The sequence below is a fragment of the Apis laboriosa genome, unplaced genomic scaffold, assembly GCF_014066325.1.
Source record: "Apis laboriosa isolate Shangri-la unplaced genomic scaffold, ASM1406632v1 scaffold56_cov145, whole genome shotgun sequence".
Lineage (NCBI taxonomy): Eukaryota > Metazoa > Arthropoda > Insecta > Hymenoptera > Apidae > Apis > Apis laboriosa.
The window spans coordinates 448940-474187 of record NW_025223765.1 but is presented as its reverse complement, the minus strand read 5'-3'; the positions used below and the strand labels follow the sequence as shown (position 1 = coordinate 474187).

General features: G+C 28.7%; 2 protein-coding genes across 2 annotated transcripts in view; one reads left to right on the top strand and one right to left on the bottom strand.

Annotated features, from left to right (window-relative positions):
- Positions 1–426: 426 nt before the first annotated feature.
- Positions 427–3008, bottom strand: LOC122717688 (guanine nucleotide-binding protein-like 3 homolog). The gene is made up of 8 exons (XM_043941973.1): positions 2947–3008; positions 2594–2698; positions 2157–2524; positions 1694–2081; positions 1255–1606; positions 969–1191; positions 713–884; positions 427–632 (listed from the first exon to the last, which is right to left on the bottom strand). The coding sequence occupies exons 1-8, from the start codon at positions 2963–2965 to the stop codon at positions 538–540; spliced, it is 1722 nt and encodes a 573-aa protein (XP_043797908.1). The 5' UTR covers positions 2966–3008; the 3' UTR covers positions 427–537.
- Positions 3009–3912: 904 nt separating this feature from the next.
- LOC122717706 overlaps positions 3913–25248 on the top strand; it is a 60698-nt gene continuing 39362 nt past the window's right edge. Inside the window, exons 1-2 of the mRNA XM_043942020.1 lie at positions 3913–4854; positions 7226–9231. Of these exons, the coding sequence (XP_043797955.1) occupies positions 7732–9231 (1500 nt within the window). The 5' untranslated portion in view covers positions 3913–4854; positions 7226–7731. The remainder of the gene's footprint in view (positions 4855–7225; positions 9232–25248) is intronic.

Sequence of the window (25248 nt, the reverse complement as noted above, 5' to 3'; positions counted from 1 at the left end):
TTATTGATATTAATGCATATTTAAAACGTAAAAAATAAAATGATTAAGCGGAAAGAGAATTGCGCGTGGATAAAAAAGACAAAATTATATATTTTGATATTTTTATTATTAGTAGTTCGTTAGTTTTCGTTTCATAAAATACGAGTTTCTGTTTGAAGAAGAAATGGACGAATGATTCTTATCATAATTGTTTGTCACGATGCATATATTGTCTATATTTTATGAATTATGTCAAATCATTAGAGTTAAAATAAAATTTAATAAAAAAAAAATAATATCCAATTTTAAAAATCATAATTGGTCTTTTGGACACTTTTTTTATTTATCAATAAGTTTTTGCTTTAGCATATTTTTTAATAATAATTTTTTTAATAATTTAATAATTTTTCTTTGATTATTTTGAAATATTTGTATCACATACTCTAATTTTAGAGTAATTAAAAGATTATTATTAAAAAATTGTTTCTATAAAAAATTCTTTCATTGCTTCATGTCAATTATTTACACATAAATCTTAAATAAACATGTTTACAATATTTATTTTTCTACAAAATCTGTATTAAAATCATAATCATCAGATGCTGAGATGTTGAATTCTTCGAGTTGGCCCGCCAACTTGGTAGCTGCTTTTTCTATAAAATTCAAACAATAAAGCAAAATATATATTGAAGAAATATGTTTTTTTTTCTAAAAAAAAAAAAAATGTTCTTACCTTTTCTAGCTTGTTCTTTCTTTTCTTTTTTAAATCGCAATTTATTCATTTTATTTAATTTCTGATTACCTTCAATTTCAAAAAGGGGATCTGTTTTCTTTTTTCTTGTTTCATCCATTTTCTTTTTTGATTTTTCCATTTGTTTTTTCTGTTTATTCTGAATTTTAATTTGCTATAAAAATTATTATTACGATATAATTATCTTAATAAGAATTATGTATATATTTTATATGTAAATATGTGTAAGTTAACTTACTGCTTGCTTTTGCAATTCAACCTCCATAGCAGATAGAACTGGTCCAGAACTTTCAATTAATAATGAATCAATAGTCTGTTTTTTTGAAGATTCTTCTTCGAAATTATCAAGCATCATTTTTTCTTCTGCAGCAAAACTTTCAATATCGAATTCTTTACTGATTTGGCTAACTATTTCTGCGGATACGTGACAATCCGGTTGTTCTGGAGGAACAGTATAATATCTAAGAAAATAGTACAAGTTTATTATATTTGATAATCTATAAAATACAATGTTTTATAAATACCTAATTTTTCCAGAATTCCAATCTTCCAAAATACTGCGAGCTGCTGCTATTGTATCAGGTATTCCACCTTTTCTGAATTTTCCCATTCTGGTAGCTTTTAAAGCAAAAAATTCATCAGGTGTTGAATATTCTGTTATATTATACATTTCCATTATTTGTGGTTTAGAAACTCTTTTCAAAATAGCAGTTGCAGGTGTGTATGGATCTTTTAGGGATTGAATTTTTACTGCATTTTTTAAAGCTACTGAAGATTCATCTGAATTATCTCCAGGATTAGCAAAAACTATACCTGGAGAATCTAATAATTTTATTTTAGAATCTAATTGCACTGCTTGCATAGCTTTTGTTACTCCTTAAAATAAAAAAATTAAAAATTATAAGAAAAATATAAATATACATCATAAAATAAAAAAATCTTATAATCTTATAATCTAAATACCTGGAGTACTTCCCACATTACATGCTCTACTACGTTTTAAAGAATTAATAACACTTGATTTGCCAACATTTGGAAGTCCAACAACTCCAACTCTAATGCTAGTTTTAACATTTCCAACATTTCTACAATAATTTGCAAGCAATGACAACAATAATTCAGCACCAAAACAAGTTCCACTTTGTATCATCTTTTCAGTTTTTTTCCCTAATTTTCTTCTACCCAATCTCTTAGCTTGGTCTTGAGTAGAAGCTTTAAATGCTACAGCCGGTAAACTACTACGTAAGTATCTTAACCATTGATCTAAATTTTCTCTGGGTACTAAATCTGCTTTATTTAAAACTATTACCAATCTTTTATTTCCTTTTGCAGATTGTACAGCTTCTTCAACCTATAAGTTATCTTTATTTAAGATATCTTATATTTGTAATATATTTATCTAATATTTATAATATATTTAATATACCTGTTTACATCTAGTTCCTAAAGGATCTCTAGCATCAACAACTTCAAGAATAACATCAGCTGCATCTAAAACTTTTTTGAATTCTTTGTAATAAGCTTTTAATGAATTTTCCTCTTTAGTTAAAGCATCTTTTATTTTTTCATGTGGAGTATCTATTTCCATCTCTTGATGTTGCTGTTGTTTATTCTCTGCAGCTGAAACTAATCCTTGCAAACCTGTTTTAGCAAGTTCTTCTTGTTTTTTTTGACGTGCAGCTTCACGTTGCTTTTGTTTCTCTTCTTCGTGTTGTTTTCTCATAGCTTCTACTTCTTTAAGAATATCTTCTTTAAAAGGACATTGATTTGGAACTTCAATTATTTTTGGTTTGTCTATAAAACAACAAAAAATCATTAATATCTATAACTATAATAATTCAAATATACAGTTATAATATTTACTTTTAGGATGTTTCTTTGCTTCTTTTCTTAATTTCCTATTGTGTTCTCGAACTTTTTTCTCAATTTTATATCTTTTTCGAGCTGGCATTCGTTTGCTCGGTTTCTCTATAATAAATGACATAAGTAACAAATAAAACAAATATATATATAATATAATAAATAATATAATAATATAATAATATAATAATATAATATAATATAATATAATATAATATAATAAATATAATAAATAAAACTATAAAAATAATTAATTATAGAAAAAAAATATTTTTAAAAAAAATTTAGGATAAACAAAACTTTCAACGAACGTTATAAATTGTATTAATTGATTAATTAATAATAATTTAACTTACTTAGACAAAATTTCGCCATTTTTATAAATTTTTTATATTAATTTTCAATATTCATATACAATAATAATAAATTAAAAAACCAAAATATATTTTAATATATCACGTGTAACTATTAACTAAAAGATAGGTTAGGAAAGAATCAGGCTGGTAAACATAAGAGTATACAGTATGTATTGAATACTTGCATGCACTGCATGCAAACATTCATTTGTATTTGATTCGTTTTTTGAAAATTACAAATTCTGATGTTAATTTTAATTTATATGTATGTATATAATTATTTTTTAATATTGCTAATTTATTAAAAACTCATGAATAAATTCATAAAATTCATAAAATTTATATTTGATTTTAAGAAAAATAAATAAAAAAAAATTCAAAAATTAGAATGACAATTGATAATAATTTGATCACATAAAATTCATGAAATTATGTGTCAAGTTATTTGTTCTGCGTCGTTGACAATAAAATGAGAAATTTAAGTAGTTATGTGAGAAACCGAAAATTGTTGAAAGACAGTGAAAGGTGTATTTGTATGCATATGAGAATTCTCACACTTTCATTCTGCTTCGCAAAAACTAGTTGTTCGGCATCATAGAGAAGAGATCGTGGCGGTAAAGTCGGAATGGAAATTCTCATAAATTATTTCGTGCAGTGAAATCGTTGTTTCATAGAATTTTCATTGAACAAGTGATACAATTTCTCTATTCTTATTTTCATGGTAATATCGTTCTCTCATACTAACTATTAACATAATAATAATATTATTTTTGTGTGAAATTAAATAAAATGTTATATTCACGCGATAAATAAGAAATGTTTCTAAGAATTCTTTTTTTAAAAGATAATAGAAAATACTTTTTTTTTCAAAGAACTTAAAATAAAGTTTTCCTATTGTTTGCTAAAGAATAGAAAGATTCGTGTCTTTGATTCTATACGATGAATCTTTTCTGCTTAATATTCATTCCACACCTTGCGTGTTTTGTTCGAATTTAAGTATAGAAGAGGAGAATAAAAAATTCCGCGTTTAGGATGCGCACATTCGAAAGACGCGTGCCGTCTTTACATTCGATTCATTAGTAGAAAGGTAGTGGGGGTAACGTCGGCTATCGCCGATAGACGGCGTGCGGCGGAGCAGTTCATTTCTGTAATGGCCGCCGTCTGGCGTTGTCGGTGAATCGGTCTCTTTCAGAATCTCGCGAAGAAAAATTTGCACAACATTATCGTTCACGAAAATCCAGTGTACAGCAATCCACGTAACAAGAAGTGTGGTGTTCGCTCGTGCATAGTGCGTATGGTGGTGTATAATTGTGACTCCAAGGTGGACGGTCTATCGAAAAAATTCAAATCGGATGTGCGTGGTGTCCCACTGTTTACTCGACCCACCGATCGTTCAGAGTGGTAGATTAAAAAAATCGCGCTAGTAACAGGAAGAATCGCAGATCGAGATCGCACGATATGCAATCGAACATCATCGATCAACGTCGAGTCGTGTCGGAGTCGCATGATTCCCTCGAACCGATGTTCGCCTTCGGACAGTAAACAAAAGTGACAGCGTGCGGATGCCGTTCGGTCATGCCTCCCGTCTCGTCCGTGTTTGCCGACAGTATTTGACGTCTTGTTCTTCTGCGAGCTCGAATTCCCTCACGTGGTTCAAGGTCTTCTAAAATCAACTTAACGTCACGTTGCCAACAGACCCAGTGAGTTTCATGCCACTTTCGCGATCGAATGTATTATCTCGAGTGTGTTGTCACTGACAGCAACACTGAGCGCGCTTTTCCCGGTTTTCGTTTATGTGTTCTCGTGTATTCTCCAAGGACTTGTCCCAGAATTTTTGACACGAAGGACGTAATATCTTCATAAAGCATAAAAAGGAAATCACTGGATACATCAATCTTAATTTTGCAGGTATGTTATTTCGATTATTGTTTTTCTATGTTTTCAAAACATAATATATCGAATTTTTTATTTTTATATTTTTGCAAATAATTTATTTTATTGTAATTTATATTTCTATAATCAAGTACTAAAGATGTAACGAAAAATGCAAGAGAATCTTTTATTTGAATAGAGTGTCAAGTCTTTCTTATTTCTTATTTAAATATTATTTCAACAGAAATTTACAACAAAGATTTATGAAATTTAAATGATAAAATTTTTTAAAATTGGAACAAAATATTTGATCTCAACAGAAAAGACTTTCCGCTGTCTAAAAACGCATCAGTCCGCGACAACATTCTACCAATTAAACATAATAAGTCTCTCGTAATTGCGCTTGGTACTTTTATCATAAATTGCGATTCTCGCGTGTGAAAACAGTCATCTGCCGCAACTGGTGGAATAAGAAGTAGCACTGCTTTGTAAATCAAATTGCCGTGCGCGCTGTCTAATGTATCACTGCGTATACTCGGCCAACCTGCATACATATATCCGCGTTATTTAACAAATCTGTCCGCATTCCCGGGTCTTGAGAACTTGGCATATACATTAGAATGGAACGCCGCATGCATACCGCCAAAATTTTCACTATTTCTCTTGTCTATTCTTTTAACAAGCTTTCTTGTATATTGTTAAAAAGATATTTCAACAAAAAGAGATTTCAATAATTTTACTATTTATAATATTCATGAACCATCATGCTACATTGACTCTATACGGAAGTATGTACACTGAGAATATATAAATAGAGAAAGTCTTTAATTTATATCTGTATAAAAGGTGTAAGAATAATCGTAATTTGATGGATATATATGGTATATTTTAATTCTGTATTATATAAAAGAATAGAAATGAAACTTTTCATGAATTAGTTGAATCAATTAAAAGAATTAGTTAGAAATAATTTTCCTATTTATATGCTCGCTTACTCTATCTAATGTGAAGAATTCTTTTAGATTTTAATTCTGTATGATGCATCGTTGAAATATCAGAAAGGTTAATTCAATAAATCATTATTTCCTTTTATTATAATAAATTTTTTGTAATTAAAAAACTTTGAGCGTTTTATTAACAAATATTGGATTCACTATATTTTGTTGATTTTTTATTTTATAATATTTATTAAAATAATTTCATTTTAATTTTTTTTTAATTTAAATAACATCTATGCATCAATTAATTGATTTATTCGAATTATTTTAACAGGAATTAAATTTTACTTATTTTCATAAGATTTTTTTGCCACTTTTTGTTATATTAAATAAGTGATAATTAAAAATGTAGTGTTTGGAGAATAGATTGAATAGAAAATGAATTTTTATACTTATAATTTATTTCGTTTTGTTAATAATTTTAACAGCACATCATCGAACATTGATATATTACAAAATTTGTTATTTTGTTATAACTGATTAACTTTTGAGAAATATTATAATGTGAAATATAAGTTCAATGTAGTGTATCATTATTTATAAGTGACCTATAAAACTTAGTGAACGATTTAATACTTGGCTATCGTTTCATCATATTTTGACTTATCTCTATTTGAATCAAGAAAATTTAACGCTATGACGAAATTCTGAAATTGAAAATTGAAATATTTAATTTTATACAGAATGTCCTCCTTATATAGATTTTTATCTAAATATAACGGAATAGAATAAATTTATAAGATTTATCATATGAAAGACAAAAAAAATGTAAAACAATAGATATCACTTTATTCTTGTATTTTATATAATAAGTTTAAATTACATATTAATAATTTTTGGACAAAATAATTTATTATTTTTGATATTATTACGTAATATTCCTCTTACACAAACAAAATTTATAAAAATAAACTTTTATAAAAACACTTTTTTCTAATATTTTTTTCTTAAAGGATATTTTACTTAGAAAAAACACACTTGTATATTAGTTAAGAACAAATTTATGAAACGTCTTATGAAACGAATACATGTATTAGAAGTCCATTTACATAAATTTGTCAGAACAATTTACAATTCATTTTTTCTAAAATACATAATATTAAATATTAAAAATTTAGAAACAGTTTTAAAAACTATAAATAAATAATAATTTCTAAATTTTTTATTTATTTTGTATCAAAAATACATTTCACATTTTTAATTCTATCATAAAGACGTTTACATAAGCAGGAATAACAGTTCGGATAATAAGAAAAGAAAATTCAGATTAAAATACAAGTGGAATTCGAAGAAATGAAATTTCACAGCAACCAAAGATCTCGCAGCAGCAATCGAAACATTAAAAAATTTCAAAAAATTCCAAAAATTAGAAAAAAATAATTTTTATAACATACATATTTCTTTTCCAGAAAAGCTTAAAGTCTCCTTCCGTATTTCGAGAACGCTCGAAGAGGAGAAGAGAGATGTGCCAACTTCCGTCGTTGCGGATGTTCCACGTGCTCCTCGAGTTCATCGACGCCTTGTCGCACTGCGTCCCGTGCTAGGACCATGTCCTAGTGGTACATTTGACGCGTGACCCACCCACTGCCAAAACAGAGACTCCGCGTGTACGAACAGCTCAAACGTTAAAATTCTTAAATGTGATCCCTCGTACAACACTTGCAACAGTCATCGAACTCCCTGAACCGATCATCTGATCCTGAGATGCCGGGCCATCGCCTCGAGGACGCAGCTCGTCGCCTCGAGTGTCTTCCTGGTCGAGTGTCGGCGGCCAGGTTCCTTTGAACCCAACGCACCGAGCGTACAACACAGAGGCCAGCCACAAGACTGATACAATCCGTGTAATGCGGCGCGCAGAGACGGCGACCCTCCGTCCCGACTCAAGCTGCTCAATCTTCCCGCAATAACGGCGAAAATGTTCGGCAAGGTGCCACCCTCGAACACACCAGGGCCACCTGCGAACGATGGGGCACCCGGCAAATCGTGCGCCAGGCCGACGGCTACCACTTGCCTTCCTTGTTTCTCGGTCGACGAGGCCCCGCCCATCCTCACCGACGAAAAGTCGAAACCTTGGAGGCCCAAGGAAAACGTACCCGTGGTCTCGGAGGCGCCTTCCACGGGAATGGAGGATAAACAAAAACTGTGGAGATCGAAGGAGAATTGCAACGCCTCCGTGATATTGGAGCCACCACCCTGCATCACCTTGGACGACAAGTCGAAGCCTAAGAGGGCGAAGGAAGGATCCTCGAACGAGTATTCCGAGGACAAGTCGAAGTCCTGGTGGCCCAAGGAGACCCCCGAGTTATTATCCGAGGATAATAAACCCAAAGTCAGGAGATGCAAGGAGATGTGCACGTCGTCCGAGTGTCACCTCGCCGTGGACGACAAGAAGGCCAGAAGATCGGCCACCGAGTGCACCGGTTTCGAGCAACCGTCGGACGATAAGTCGAAGGCTTGGGGTGTCGACCATCACTCCCAACCGACCTCGTCCAATCTTTCTTCCCAATCGTCGTTCGAGGTGAACAGAGCCGGCAGAAGCGAGGCGAGCGGGTGCGCCAAGAATTGCTCCAAATACAAGGAGGCCGGCCACGGAAGAGGCCAGGCGGGATTGAAGAGCCACAAGTGCTCGTCCAACTCCAATTGCGCCAACTTCGGGAAATCGAGTAATTGCGCACCGGCCACGAAGTCGCAAAGGGTGCTGTGCTCCACCAGCCTGAGCAATCTGAACGTGGACAACGCCGCGGGTAGCCCGAGGGATTCCTCGAAGCTGGTGAAGAAACACGCTGGTCCGAGCCGCGAGTTTCTCACCGGTAAGGAGCAACATTTGCCTGGAAAGTCTGTTTCGCAGAGGAGCGTGGGTGGCCAAGTTGCGGGGGCCAAGTCTGGCAGCAGGTCTTCCGATTCCAACGACGAGGCGGCCAACTCGTCCATGGACTACACCGCCATTTCTGTGATCCAGTCGACCGACGAGCCCTGCCAGAAGTCCAAGTATCACGCGAACGAGAACGACATTGTGGACATGGTCGCCTCGGCAACCTCCGCCACCTGCGAGCAAAGAAACTGCAGGGGAGATTTTGCCACGTCGACGCCTGCCAAGGATTGGATGAAGTCTAACGGTGACGCGTTGCAGCAGAGCTGCGTTTCCTGTTTGCCCCAGGATCTTCCTACGGAGCTGCAGTTGTCCTCGCCGAGGAATTACAGGGAGAAGTGCCGTGATCCGTGGCGGCCCACCGAAATGGAGAGCAATATTTGCAACCTGAACGTGTGCCCCGGTGATGCGTATCAGGATACGAGCACGAAGAGGAGGACGGGCGCTTCCTGTCAGGCGTTGAGGCATGCGGTCGCCTCGTTGAACCGATTGGACGATTTTTATATGGAGAAGATCGGCGCTGGCTTCTTCTCGGAGGTCTTCAAGGTAGGATTCCATTTTTTTTTTTTTTTAATTTATTAGTTTTTAATTTATTAATTCTCTGAGGTTTTTTAATTATTTAGTATAAATAAAATAGATATGAATGTTGTATTACAGTTTGATAATGTAATTTGAATATACAGAGGGTGTTCCGTTATTTTTGATATAATTGGAGAGAAAGTGATTTCTCATAAAAAAAAGTAAGCAGAAAAGAGAGAATAAAATTTGTTCGTTTTTGAGGCTTCGTTTTTATGTAAATCAAATTTGAAGATTGGGTATGAATGGTGAGAAAATTAAAATTAAATATTTTCGATCAAAAAGTCGTTTAATTTTCTCAAAAATTAATTTAAGAAAATGTTTCTTCCATATCTTCTACTTAGTTTTGTAATGTTAGCTTTTGTAGATATTTATATTCGTATTTAATTGGCAATTAATCAATTTCACTTTCATTTGTTTTACTTAAAAACAAAAAAAAAAGTTTCAACTCAAAAGAATTTTTTTTTTTTTTTTTTCATGATAAATCATCCTCTGTTGTATCACGAATAACGGAACGTATAATCTATTTGGTCTAAACATAAGATTCACCGAAATAAAACCGTTGTCTAGGTAGACTGGACATTGGACTTACTATAATAGAATAATATGTTCAGTCATGCTGGACGTAGAACCGCAAAGATTAATATCTAGAGCATTATTTGTTATGAAAATGGTACAGGTTTTAAATTGATATTGTTGCATTATATAATTCTTTTATTAATCTTTCATTTTTATTATGAAAAATAGTAATAACCATTTCTTTCAAATTTGATTTGTTCTTAATAAAATTTTAATTGTTGAAAAAGATTTTAAACAAATAACATTTGTGTTTAATACACTATATTTTCTTAATAAAATATCAGGTTAAGATATTTTTTCACATATTTTAATTTTTGCCAGTTGTGAAACAAATATAATTATTATATGATTTGAGATGTAAATTTTGAAAACCTTAATCTTTCTAACGTTCTTAAGAAGCAATATTTTTAATGCAGTTACTGCTTTCTTTATTTTTTATTGAAGATAATAAGTGCTTTAGTCATTCTTTTTGAGAAAATATTATATTTTACTGCTATTTAGCATCAAATATAAAAAAAAACTCTGTTTATATCTTTTTTATTGTTATTATCTTCTTTCATATTTGAATAATATTTATATAATAAATTTTGAATACTGTGATAAAAATCATTACAATTTAATTTAACCTCACTAAATTTTATCTTATTTGATTTTTACTTGTTTCTTAAGATCTTTTTTCTTAACAATACTATTGTTCAATATTATGTGGACATAATTGAAAAATTATTATTATACATTGAAAAATTCTATTTATAAAAAAATCTTTTAAAGAAACTGAAGAAATAAAAATATATTCAGAATTAAATATTCTTTTTTATAGTAATGAAAAATCTAATACTTAAAAGATAACGCAAAAATAATGCACACAATTGATTAGATAAATTTTATATCAAATTGTCAATATTTCATATTTTTATAAAATTCGATTACTCTTAATAAAATCGAGAAAAGCAATATAATTACAAAGTTTATTTTAAATTAGCTCGAAACACTTCTGATTCGCGGCTATGTTTCGTAATGAAATTATTATCACGAACATTGCACATTATATTTGTTAGAAATTACATTCTCGATTCGGCGAGAAATTTGCAATTAGAATACGAATTCTAAATATAACTATTAAAAAATATAAAATTTCTCTTTGAGTTTTTTTCTCGTTTTTCTACTTTTCATTTTTTTTCTCTATTATTATTATTATTTTTTTTTTTTATATATATATATATATTATGTATGCGTGTAAACATTTATTAATTGGAAATAATGTTATCTAGTTGATTCACTTTGACGATGATTAAATATCGATGAATGCATTCAATAATTCTTAAGACTTACTCGTATTAATTAATTTTATTATTCATTCTTAATCGTGTGATTATTCGTTGTTAATACGTGTGCAATTAATTTCTTCTCGATAATCTCTGACTATAAGTGAATTTTATTTATCTTGATTTCGTCTTTATACAAATCTTCGATTTTCCAATCGATTATCGTGCTTGACCTCCTTTTCGTCGAAATCTGCTATCAACTCTAGTAATTTTTATTTGAGCAGCAGCTGTTCAGGAATTGACTTTTTTTTTTTTTCCATTAAAAATTTTTTCTCCGTAATTTTCAAGGTGAATTTTATTTATCTTGGTTTCGTGTACAAATTGATTATCACGCTTCACCTTTTCTTCGACGAAAGTAAACTTGCAGCGCTAGTGACCCCTAGTAATTTCAATTTTCATTTAAATTCTAGCCGCGAAGCGTTGACTTTTAGAATATATTTTTAGTTTTCTATTAAAAATGCAATTTAATTTTTAAATAAAATAATTGAACCATACAAGAAGCCATTCATTTATCTTCTGAAAAGTTAAATTTCATATTTTTATAATAAATTCAAGCCAATATTTTATAATTATTTTTTAATTTTTTCGTGCGATTCTGATGAATCCTAATTTTTATTAAACATCATAATAATATAATAAAATAATTATTCATTAGTTATTGGTTTTTATCATTTTATTATTCGAAATTTGATTGCTACTATACTTGAATTCCTTTTCGAATTTTTTTTTTTTTTTTTTTTTTTTATAGAAAGTACATATTTGAGAATCTGCTGGACGGTGAATTAATAATAATACCATCGTAAACGGGAGGATAAATTGTCATTGAGATAACGGTTCCCAGTCGGAGAAAATGGCATTTAACCATATAGAAAGCTTCTCCGTATATGGTACAACCAATAATCAATGCCGAAGCCAATTTAACTAAGTGCCGTGTCGTATTTTTTCCATATATTTTTATTTATCGATCAATCAGTTAGATCATTGAATTTAATTTGATTTAGAATTAAAGAAATAGAGGCGACGATTTCCAAGTTAATGTAATTAATTTCTAATTAATTTCGTGAACGTTAGAACGTGAATAATAACTGAATAATAATTGATAACTTTACTTAAATTATATTATTTGTTGTTTGTTACAGTAAAGTACAGATTGTTTAATTTATTTAACATAAATGGAGAAATATTTTTTTGTAAATAAAATGAATATGGTATTACATAAAATATTTATATAATGATGATGACTGTGTACTATTAAATAAGATAGAATAATAATAAGAAATTGATTAAAGAAAAAAAAAAAGAATTTGTGAATTTTTAATAATATTCGATAAATGTTGAAAAAAAGATTTAGCAAAAATGGATTTTAATAAAATTTTCAAAGTTATAAACAATTTTTTTTAAATGTTATTATTTATATTATGTATATATATTATAATATTATGTTATTAACATATTCGTGATATCGGGATATCTTTGAAAAATTGATTCTAAAAGCTAAAAAAAAATAGAAAAATTGATACATAAAAATATTAATTATGATATATTTCGCTTATTATAAATTGAAATTTGCATTAGATGAAAGAAGACGGAAAGAAAATAAGAGGATATGACAGAGATAAAGCTGTCTCACTCTATCTCCATCCTCCTATTTTATCTAATACTAACTTAAAATATCTGTAACTCAATAAGGCCTTAACCAACATTTTTCTGTTTATTTTGACCATTAAAATCGACAAATATATTAATATCTTATTTATTATGTATTATATTATATTTAAACATTTACAAATTTCATAAATCAAACAACTATTGATATTTTTAAGTCACATCAACTTATTTACACATTTTTCACAAAGATTGAAATATGTACCTTGCTGGTAAGTTGGCACTTTGAAGATATGGCCGGTCTTCTAAACGTAACACACATTGACATATATCGGTGGTAGTTAATGGCTCAGCCAATTATAAGAATACGTGTGACTCGACTGTATATTGTGTAAGTTGGCTTATCTCGTTAGACTATATATTTTTCCGACTGCCTAGCAATGTACAATACAAAATTTCCAATTTGCATTTGCACGAATAAAATATTGTGACATAACGATACGTATAGCCACATTTGCATGAATCACGATTTTCCTTCTTCCAAAGGAATTCGTTATCCGCTATTTCATGAAAAATCGGTCTCTATCTCGATTGGTCAAGGTTGGTTACATCTCATCGACTTTTTATGCACCTAGAACATCGTTTCGGTATTCTGTGTGTGTACATAAACATTAGGCTACTTTCGTGACAGATTATTATTTATTCGTGTTATGGAATTTTTTACGCGCTGTTTGAACATTTAGATCGTTTAGAGTGCTTAACGTCAGCCAGAGAAATGACGCAGAAGTTTTTTTTGCAGTTTGTTCGATATTCAAATCTTGGAAGTAAGTTGTTATTCTTTATGTTTAAGAACTCTTGTGTAACAGTTAACGTGGAAAATTCGTGGAAAATCTTCGCGTTAAGTTTGCGATATTTGTAAATTTAAAAATTACTCTATATAAGTAATATCTTATTTATATTGTAAAATTTGAGAGTGTAATAAATAAGATTTCTGATTCAAAAATATAATTACAGAATATATTTGCTTATACTATTTTTAATGAACATTTTCATGCTATGAAATTCTTATATGAATGATCATACGAATAATATTATTAAATAATACGAAATGTAATTTGATCTAATTAATTAATGTGTAAATGTTATAATAACTATAATGATGTACAAGTATAAAAATTTTTTTTAAATTTCTTTTATTGATTTACTTTAACAAAAAGATAAGAATAAATATATATTGATAAATATATTTTAATACAGATGGTACAAGTTGGCAGAGGATGAAAAAGCAAATAAAAATTACGTTTCATAGTAATATTTTATATAAAACTATTAAAATCTGAATTTGATCAATAAATTTTATAATATATTGCCAATCATTTAATAATAATTTTTACATGGCAAAATATATTATTTATTTAAAAAAAGTTACGTTATTATAAATTACCGAATACGAATTTATAAAATCAATTGATTTTATATATTTTTGTTCAATAATTTATAATAATATAATTTCTGTTTTCACTAAATAAATAAAAATAATTTTGAATGAAGAAATTCAAATTAGATCAAAGAAAAATATCATTTTACAAGAATTTTTAATTTACAAATTTATATTATAAACATTTTAACATATCAATTTATAATGTCAAATAAGAATTAAAAAATAAATTTAGGAGCATACATAAAAGAAAATAAAAAAATTATAATTTCTTTAATTTCTCAAATATCATCTAAATTGTGAAGATCAAAGATAAATTTTTTTCTTACATTATGAAAAAAATAATCAGAAAATTTCAATTCGTTCGTTTCACACTAGTATACATATACGTGATAAAGAAGAAGGTTTCAGTTCGCACGTACTTAGATCCACTGTTCAGGAAGGATGCTATAAGTCACAATTTCCTCTTCGTCCGCAACCACTTCCTCTATTGCACGTTCTTCAGCCTCTACCTTCCACCACTATTAACCGGTGCTTTTCTTATCCGTGCATCTAGCATCGTCGTTTCTCTCTCTCTCTTTCTCACACACACACACACGCGCGCTTTTCTCTTCCACGTGATCAAGAAATACCCTGCAAGCGTTTTCGACCGTATATACTTGCTATTCTGCAGCACTCGATGAAAAGTCGGTCCACTTCCGGTGCGGGTAACAAAACCCGCAATTTGCCAGAGTTCGTGAATGGCAGCTCGTCGATGATCACTTTCTCGTCTAAATATATCGAGAGAATTCGAAAATGTCAGGCCAGAATTGGATTTTCGAAAAATTCGATCTCGATTGTTCGAACATTCATTAACTTAAATTCTTTTCTATTATCCGAACTTTATTTGTATATATTTCTATACTTGCAACAATATAGACGTTTTCTTTGGCACAGCAATTTGAAATTAACATTGGATATAAATGAAATCGAAAATACTTAAGAAATTAGAAAGTGGTGAGAGTGATGTAGAGTTGACAAAAAAATATAATACTAGGAAATCTATAATTACTGGAATTAAGAAATACAAGGGTGAAATTATTTGCATGGTACACATTCGTCGAGTGCATCGTTCAATAGAAGAAGTTTAACTTTTTAACGGTGGAATTTTATTTTGAAAGCAAACGCAAATTAAATGCTGCTGTAAATTTAAATCGATTGTAATGAACATAGCAAATACTATGAGCTAGATTATTTAAAAAACCAATAATTTTATAATTATTAATTACAATAACGTATATATTATATATCATCGATTATATTTTATACTACTCAAATTATAGTTTAATCGCCAAAATAGCATTGTATTGTTACATTATGATTCAAATACAAGCGAAGAAATTAAAGAATTTTCACAAGAAATAATTTTAATTTTACATAATATATTTATTTGCATTTTTAATAAAAATGCAAAAAGTTTTTATTGTTCATTTGATTTCTTTATTCTTTATAAATATTTATTTTTATAAAATTTTCCATTTCTATAACAAAAGATATTTTATTTTTTCATGATTTGTCTATTTGTCTTCAAAAGAAATATTAATTTTGTTCGTAATCGTATTTCGGGATGAGTATTGTCAAATACAATTGTGAATTGGAAGTGTTTACAAACAACCGAGTGAGTGTTCGACAAAGATCGTCTCGAAACACGATTCGAATTCTCGAGATCTCGAGAATCTTGATATTTACGTGTCACGTGATACTTTCGAGAACCCGAGCCGACCCGATCTGACCCGAACCGAACCGAGTATCGGGTACCCGAGATTTTCGGATTCTCGCACACCTCTAGTGTCGTCGGAAGCTATCGAACTCGAGAACCTTGAGAGTCGTCGTTTCTCGCCGGTTAGATACGATATAAATAGGTCAACAGGAAATTGAGTACGGCCTGCAGAGTGACGACGGCGATTCCTACGGTCGATGTATTGCGAGCGTTCCGTTTAAAAATAAATCCACCGCCTCTGGAGGGTCCTTGCAATTTGTACCGTAGGTCAAAGTCTTTTGAACTCTGGCTCCCGGAGCGTCGAGTTACAATGTATACATTATCGACGTTGTCCATCACTTTCCATTAACGAAGTTATAAAAACGATTTCTTTTTTTTTTATTGGTATTTAAATAGGGTTTATATAGTCATATATGCAAATAAGATATTTGTAATCATTATTATGCCTCTTTTGTGGTTTTAAGTTTTAGTTTAAATTGTAATAAACGAAAGATAATTTTTTAAATGAATTTTAACACTAGAATTATTAATATAAGCGTAATATGTATCTTATACATATATGAGTAAAAACTAATATTAATTTTGGCAGGAATACTTGCCAATTTTGTAATAATAACAAACACAAAAATTTAAAACTAATCAATTTGATTTGTTTTTATATTTATTTATGCATTTTATCCCCTGAAATAAATAAATTAGAATTAAAAATAAGATAAATAGAGATAAATCAATAAATAATAATAAATTTTTTTTAATATTATGTAAAAACTAAAAATAAAAAAATATAATAAAAAATATGAAAAAAAATTCATAAATGATTAATCTATATTTTTACTTTTATCACTAAGTGTACATTTTACATCATCGTGATAATATTATCAATATTGTAATCACTGGATTAAATGATAATAAAGATAGTCTGATAACAAAAAGATATGGGAATTACCCTTTTATAATTTCTAGATGAATAATCCAGAATTTAATTCAAAATTCAAATAATTACATTCGCACTACAATTATTTCCTTATTTAATACATATTTCTTTGAATCACAGTATCCTAAAAATGATATTTTAGGAACATACAAAATATACAATTAAAATTATTTATATAAATAAATGTATTATATAAATTTATAATACGATAAATTTATAATAATATTTATAATACGATCTTATAAAGAAAATAGTAAGTTAAAGAAAATTATGACTGAGATTAGATTCATTTTTGTAGAAAATGATTATAATTTTCCTTTTTTGGCAAAAATCAAAAGTCCCAATATAACAAAAATATACAAAAATTTGCTTCAAATGCTATATACTTTACCTTTTTTATTTTTCATTCGAATGTGTGTCGGCACGGAATCGAAACTTTACCAGGTCATTATACCTTTCCTTCGAGAATGGATGCTCGACGCTCGAGGTCGTGTCCTTGGATCGTCGTTACGCGAGATACGATGCAGAGTCAATTGGCGCGAAAGTTTCAGCATGGTGAAAGTCACGAAAGTCGATCAAAGGAATTGAGAAAAATTGGGAAGGATTCACAGTGAGTGGAACGCGTTTCACGAGTCCCTTGGCAACGACATCTAGTATCGCATGACTAGAACCCTTAGCACTTTGGCAAACGACTTCCTTCGCTCGATCTACGATACTCTGTTACAAGAGAATTTTCATCGACTAGCTCGCCTTTATTTATTGCGTGGATTCCCAACCTGTGGGTCGTGAGATCACACAGAAGGTAGTAAAGTAATTCTTTACTCGTTTATTGTCACTCGATTATTTTTATTACGTTCGATGATACTCGTGCATTTGTTAAAAGTTAGGAAATTTTAGAATTAAATTTTCTATAATTGAAATTAAAATTATGATTATAATTAAAATTTTTAATATTTAGTTAGTATACAATAAAGAGATTTATCCAATTCGAAATTTATAATTTTAAATAAAAGTTTGTTTATATACAGTATTTTTTAATTAGTCAGACTTAAGGCAATCGTAAATTGATTTTTTAGGGATCTTTTAGGTCATCGGTTATTTTTCGTATTATATATATATATTCATTATTATTAGAGAATTTTATAATTACGTACCAAATATTACAAGAAAATTTAATTTAAAACCTGATTTAAACCTGAAATTTTTGGTTTTAATTAAAATTTGTGTATATGAAAAACATAAAATTTCTCAATTTATGAAATAACTTTAAGGGAGTTGAAAAATAATTTCTAAGGATCAGTATAATTATTTTTATTTGTAATTGTTTCTATAGAAAGTTCTATAATGAAATTGATTTCAATCAATATGTCAATAATTAATTAATTAAAATTATTGACGTTAAGTGAGAGTAAAAAGGTATACAAGTAAGGAGTAATGAAAGTTTTTGTACATATATTTTGCACATATAAGTTTGGCAAAATAATTCTGTAAATTATATATACAATTTTATATAGAAAATTTTCTTCGTCTATTTATTTCAATACTATACAATAAATTATATTAATTACAATACAGTAAAAAAAGCATACAGAAAAAACATTCGATTTTAAAACAACAAGTATTAAATATTTTATATTTTTTACACACAAATATTTTATTCAATTTTTAAAATTTCATATTTATTTTATTAAAAATCCATTTTCATGCAATTTAATTATTACATAATTTACATAATTACATTTTGTAAATGTAAATGTAATTATAACAACAAAAAAGCGATTGTATTTTTAGTAGAGGTTGAGAAACACTGAACTGATACAGTTTCTCTCTCTCTCTCTCTCTCTCTCTCTCTCTCTCTCTCTCTCTCTCTCTCTCTCNCTCTCTCTCTCTATCGACGCATCGTTGGAGAGAAGTCAACCTGGTGTACAATGTTGCATTCCTGCGACGGAACTCGATTTATATTTCGAAGCAAGGAATTTTATCTATCGCCTTAATCGTAGCAACACACTGGGCATACTGGTTTCTCGATATGGCCATGTCAATTCGTCCAATCATTGTTGCAACGCTCTCTACAACATCTGGACAACCAGTTCTCGTTCCATTGAATCAACAAAAACGTGTTGCGTTATATTCTTCCTGAATGTCTACAGCAAGGTCGTAAAATCAATTTTTAGCTACGATATTCCGTATTTAATTAAGGATCTTGTTACACCACTAACATTTTGTATGTAATTTATACACATTGTCCAAGTTATCCTTTCAGCTGTTCGAAATGTCAATTCAAACATCTGTTACAGTAATTTGAGAATTTTTATATTTCATATTTATTATGCTTCGTTTATGATCGCAATTCAAATGTCTGATACAGTAATAATAAAATTTGAGGGATTTTTATATTTCATATTTATCGTCGCGCTTTTAGTGGGTAATTTGAATTCACTTCAACTTTGATTTTTTTTTTTTTTTTCTTTATTGTTATAGGCTTCTAAAAAAGAGTTTTGAAAAAATTCTGGAATATTTATATCTTTCGTTACATATATAATTATTACTTGTAACGAGAATTTTTATTTTGTATTTAATATTCTATTTATCATCGTATTTCATTAAAATGTTTCTATAATAATCATTGTTCGATGAATTCTTGAAAAAGTTATTACGAGGAAAATAAAAATAATGAAATTCCAGTTCCAAAATTTGATGATGATAAATATGTGTATTCGAAATCTGATTAGATGAACCTATGAATAAATAATCAAAACGAATAGAAAAAGTTGTAATAATTAATAAATCCATTGTCAAAAGACAAATTATCATTTTCTTCGTCGTACAATTCGTGATTGCACACCACGTACAAGAAAAGTATCTTTCTCTTCACGTGATTACGAAATCATAATATTTGGAATAATATCAAACGTGAAATGATTGTTTCGCAATTGTAAAAGAGTCTAGAACAATCAAACCGTCCATGACCGTTTTCGAACGTATTTGGAACAACGTGTTCCACGACTGATAACCAATGGATTCGAAGTTTCTCCCCGGGATCAATACTTTCGAAACATACTTTTCGAAATTATCTGCTCACTGACACGGTTCGATGAAGTATATAAACCAAAGATTCTCTTATCTCTGTTCATATATGCACATACTTTGTACATACAGGAAGTAATAATGTTGCCATATAGCTCCAAGAAAAGCTCCCCCCTCCCCCTACTCATCCATCCAAGATTGCAATTTTATTCAATTTCGCTTCAAAAACTTTCTCAAGTCGGTGACAAAAGTTACTCTAATTCGAGTTTCTTTGCCATATATCCCAGATGCATTATCGATAAAAAGTTTTTACGTACAATTTAAAATTTGACTTCGAATTTTCGAACGAAAGAATTAATCTAACAATATTCTATCTATTATCTAATAATAGATATAGTTAAAATTAATCTTACCAATTACTATATCTACAAGTACATATATATATATATATATGTATGTATAATTCATGAAAGTTTCTCAAGCGCGCGTGGATATCTAAAATTTTCGAGCAGTAGAGTAGTTTACACACAATTCTCACGTTTCTTTCCTCCTTCTCTTTCTTCTTCCGAGAGGAGGTCAATAGAATAGAGAATATAATTAAAAAAAAAAAAAAAAAAAAAAAAAANAAAAAAAAAAAAAAAAAAAAAAAAGCAGTGTGGAACGCGCACCAGCTGACAAATGCGTTTAATCGGCGTTAAGAGGAGATTTCTCTCTTTCTCGGCTTTCTCGATCGTGATCCGACGGTGACTCTCAGAAATTGAACGAAACTTACCGAGGAAAGAGGAAAACAGCCGCGAAAGTGGAGGAGTTAACGGGGAGAGAGAGAGAGAGAGAGAGAGAGAGAGAGAGAGAGAGAACGAAAAGATGCGACCGATCTATTTTTGCCCGATATCTCTCCTTCTCTCTCCCCTCCCTCCTCCTCTTCCTCCTCGACGAATCCAAAATTTTTCACTCACCTCGTTCGAATCGTTCACCATTTTGTCTAACGATGGAGCCAAGTTTGACATATTGATATGACGTGTCCAAGTGCAAGAGATTTCGTTTTGTATTGTAATATTGCAAGACAAGGAACGAGTGAAATTTTGATCAAAAGAATGGAATAAAATTAGATTTTTGGTAACGAATATTATGAGAATGCATAGATAGATGGTAGATATTTCGTTTGAGAGGAAAAGTTTATTTTTAAGTTTATTTTTTTTTTTATTTCTAAGGTTTCTAAGGTAAGAATAAAATAGTTTTTAAATTGTAAGATGGAATGAGTGATTTATGAATTTTTATGTAATTGAGGCGAAAATAGTGACTGAGAGAAGAAATTTGTAAATTTTTTATAAATAATTTATTTATAAGCACTTTGATATTAGAATGAATCGAATATAACAGAAATTGTGAGAGTTACGATTCATTTCATTATAGGCTATGAACAGAATTTTTATAATTTTACTTTAATTTTCTTTAAAAAATAATATTTAACTTAATATTTATTACTTAATTAATTGAAAACGTGTAAAAATATACAATAAATTCATTACCAAAGAAAAACAGTATTATTTTATAAGACAAATAATTATAGATTTTATGATATAATTAGATCAAGAACAATAGGAAAAAAATTGATTTTAAATAAATAAATAAACAATTTCTAATAAATATTTAATCAATTTCCATTTTTGAATTAGAGAATTTAAAAAATATTTAAATTATTAAAATTTAAAAATTAAAAATTATTAAAATTAAAATTAAAATTATTAAAATTATTATTAAAATTTTCGAAAATACCAATTCTTTCTCTTCAAAAATATCGTATTTATCGATGTTCAAATCTATTCTCTTCCAATTCTGTTCCAACACTAATTTTATCATATTCACGATCGACAAGATAATAAAGAGAAAAAAACGCAGTTATGTTATAATTTCAACGCGTGAAATCAGATTATACTTGAAAATTCTCAGGGATTCTCTTGTTTCCCGTAATCTTAGATACAAAGAGATATAAAAACGATGCCAAGTTGTTAACAAAGATACTTTGAACGTAATCTTTAATCGATGATCATGAATGAATTCTTTCTAAATAATTCTTTTTTCTTTTTTCTTTTTTTTTTTTTTTTTTTTTAAGTGGCATCGATCTTGTTTACCACTTTCGAAAACAATAAACTATATACACTCTTTATCCAATTATTATCTTTTCAAACGAAAACGAATTAATTTTTTACAGAGAAGAATGTTTATTAATATCCATTTATTGCAGTTTTCTTAAAATATACAATGTGTCATTTTTACTTGTTTAGTTGTGCAACTCCTCCACGAAAACCTTGGAACGAAATCGTCTTTATCAACTTCCATTATCTCGATGACTTTATAAATGCTTCATAAAGCGTATTTCATTATGTCGTTTTTTTTTTTTTATCAACTCGAGCACAAGAAACGTAGTTGCGTGTTGTATGCGATCCTCGACCGCGCAATCGTCCTTGTAGAAAATTCCGTGTCGCGTACAACGTTGCTGCTTCTCTATTCGACAACTAGGAACACTTTCATCGTTTTTCTCGAAAAAATAACCATTTAAAATGTTCTTTCGCGTTTCTTCCTGTTTCTGTTGCCAGCATGTCGCCATTTGTTGCACAATAATAATGTTAAAATAAATTTTCCTGCGTCGATATTACCTAATTTTTATGAATTTTTTTTTTTGTTTTGCATTCAAGGTCACGTGAATGTCACGTTTGACAACAAAAAGAGGAAAAGAAATAATTTTTCCAGATGAAATGTTCAACCCGTTTGAGGCATCAAAGAAAACTAAAGAAAGAAATAAATAAAATAAATTAAACATTTTTTTTGTATATATATATATATATATATTTACATAAATTAATATAATTATTTAATTATATATATAATATTTTATAATAATTTATAAATATTTTATTAAATATTTTTTAATAATTTTTAATAATTTATAAATAATTATTAAATATTTATATTCAATTTATTTATTACATATATATATGAGGAAAAGAAATAATTTTTCCAGATGAAATGTTCAATCCGTTTGAGGCATCAAAGAAAATTAAAGAAATAAATAAATAAAATAAATTAAAAAAATTTTTTATTATATATATATATTTATATAAATTAATATAATTATTTAAATATATATTTAATATTTATAATTTATAAATAATTATTAAATATTTATATTCAATTTATTTATTACTATATATATGAGGAAAAGAAATAATTTTTCTGATGAAATGTTTAACCCGTTTGAGAAATCAAAGAAAACTAAAGAAATAAATAAATAAAATAAATTAAAAAATTTTTTTATTATATATATATATATATTTACATAAATTAATATAATTATTTAATTATATATATAATATTTATAATTTATAAATAATTATTAAATAATATTTATATTCAATTTATTTATTATATATATATAAATATATCGAGGGAAAAAAAACTGGAAAATTGAAAAAAGGTAGGTATTAAAATTGCCGCAGCAGAGAAACTTTTTCCCATTCAAACTCCTCGAATTAGACGAACGCTTCGCGCGTTTTCGTAACTCGCGTGCTACATTATGAAAATTTTCTCGCCGTGTTCTAGGCAAACACCGCGGTTTTCTCGTCTAACCTCGACACTTTCCTTATTTCTAATTCCGTCGACGCGAATAAAATGAAATTGGCCGAGACGCGCTCGCCATTCGCGCTCTCCTTGCAAAACCTATTTGAATTTTACGTAACTCGCTAATTATACGGCTGGAATTTTCTTGGAAGAGTGCTAAAATCTTCTTCCTTATTTTCGAACGTTATCGAACCTTATCTCGCTTTTTTTCGATTAATTTGAGAAATACGTTGCATACAGATTGTTGTTCTTGCTTTATCTATTTATTATTATTTTTTGTGTATCGTATCAAATGTATCAATTGTTTGAAAAGTTTTTTTTTACAATCCGCGTGAAAGTGAGAAATAAAATTTTCGTACGTAGGTTATAAATAAACTGTAGAAACGTAAAGAATTTCGTTATAAGTTAAAAAGTGCCTCGTTAATTATTCGAGTTATAATATGGCATTATGAAAATAATTGGATATGCGTAATTGTTTATATATGAATAAAAATTTTTAATAGTTGGAAAAACAACAAAATCGGTCAATTTCACTTGGTTCGATATTTCTTCTATTAAAAAAGTTATAACTTATTAAATTAATTGCATCGTAATTGTACGAGTGCAAGAATGGTTACACGTGTAAGTGAGTTAGGATCGGTCTGACTTGATTTAGTAATTCTAATTGTAAAAAGATTTATATATAAATTATGCGATGTTCGAGTAATAAAACAGGTTATATTACATAAGTAAGATTAAATTAGGTCAATTAATTGACTTGGTTTCGTAGTTTTTAGAAAAAATAAATGATATATAAATTATATTGCACGAACGGTTACGTATATAAATTCAATTAAATTAGGTTAGGTTAGGTTAGCGAAGAAATAGATCGAGAAGAATTTTATTCGGATTTTAGATCACCAGATCAGTAAGATCTTTAGACTCCAATAAATTTTTATTTTTATCGTGGAAACGATAAAATTTGATTATAAGAGGAAAATTAATGCATATAAGAAAAATAAAAAATATAATATATGCGTTCATCGAAATATAAAACAATTGAACGAGAAATTTAATTTTTCGTAGTAGATATCAATTTTGCATTTATAAATATATATATATATGAACGATATTTTGAATTAAAATAAATATCGCTAATTTTGCAAAAACAAATGAGATTCAATTTATTAACATTTTTTTATTAGCACTTGTATAAAATATCTTTGATATGACACATTTTTTTATTTCTTGAAATAATTTAAAATAGGCAATTTTTTATAAAAAATCAGAATACATTGTACATACATTTACAAGCATATTTTCATTATTTCATTTTAATTAATACTTATACAAGTTACAAATATCATTTAATTATAGCAAAAATTTTTTACGTCTACTTTATATTAATAAAATATATTTAATTTTATAAAAAATAAATTCACAAGCGTTCACAATTTTTATTATATTTATTATAATTAATATTTATATAAGTACAAGCTATAATTATCATGTAATTAGAGTGAAGAATTTTTAAACTTATCATGTTGGTGATAAGACCATAAGATAATATTCTATTTTAATTTTTTTTTGTACGTAGAAAATATAATTACAAAAAAGTAAAAATACATATATATTTAAAAATTATATTCCTTTTTTCTTTGATCGAAATCAAGAACGGAAAAAATTCGAGGACCGTGAAAAAACCGTAGACGCGTTACGATGT

Coding starts and splice junctions, on each gene's coding strand:
- LOC122717688 (XM_043941973.1), bottom strand. Junction 1,607..1,693: donor TAATGTGGGAAGTACTCCAG/GTATTTAGATTA, acceptor TTTTATTTTAAG/GAGTAACAAAAGCTATGCAA. Junction 1,192..1,254: donor TGGAATTCTGGAAAAATTAG/GTATTTATAAAA, acceptor CTATTTTCTTAG/ATATTATACTGTTCCTCCAG.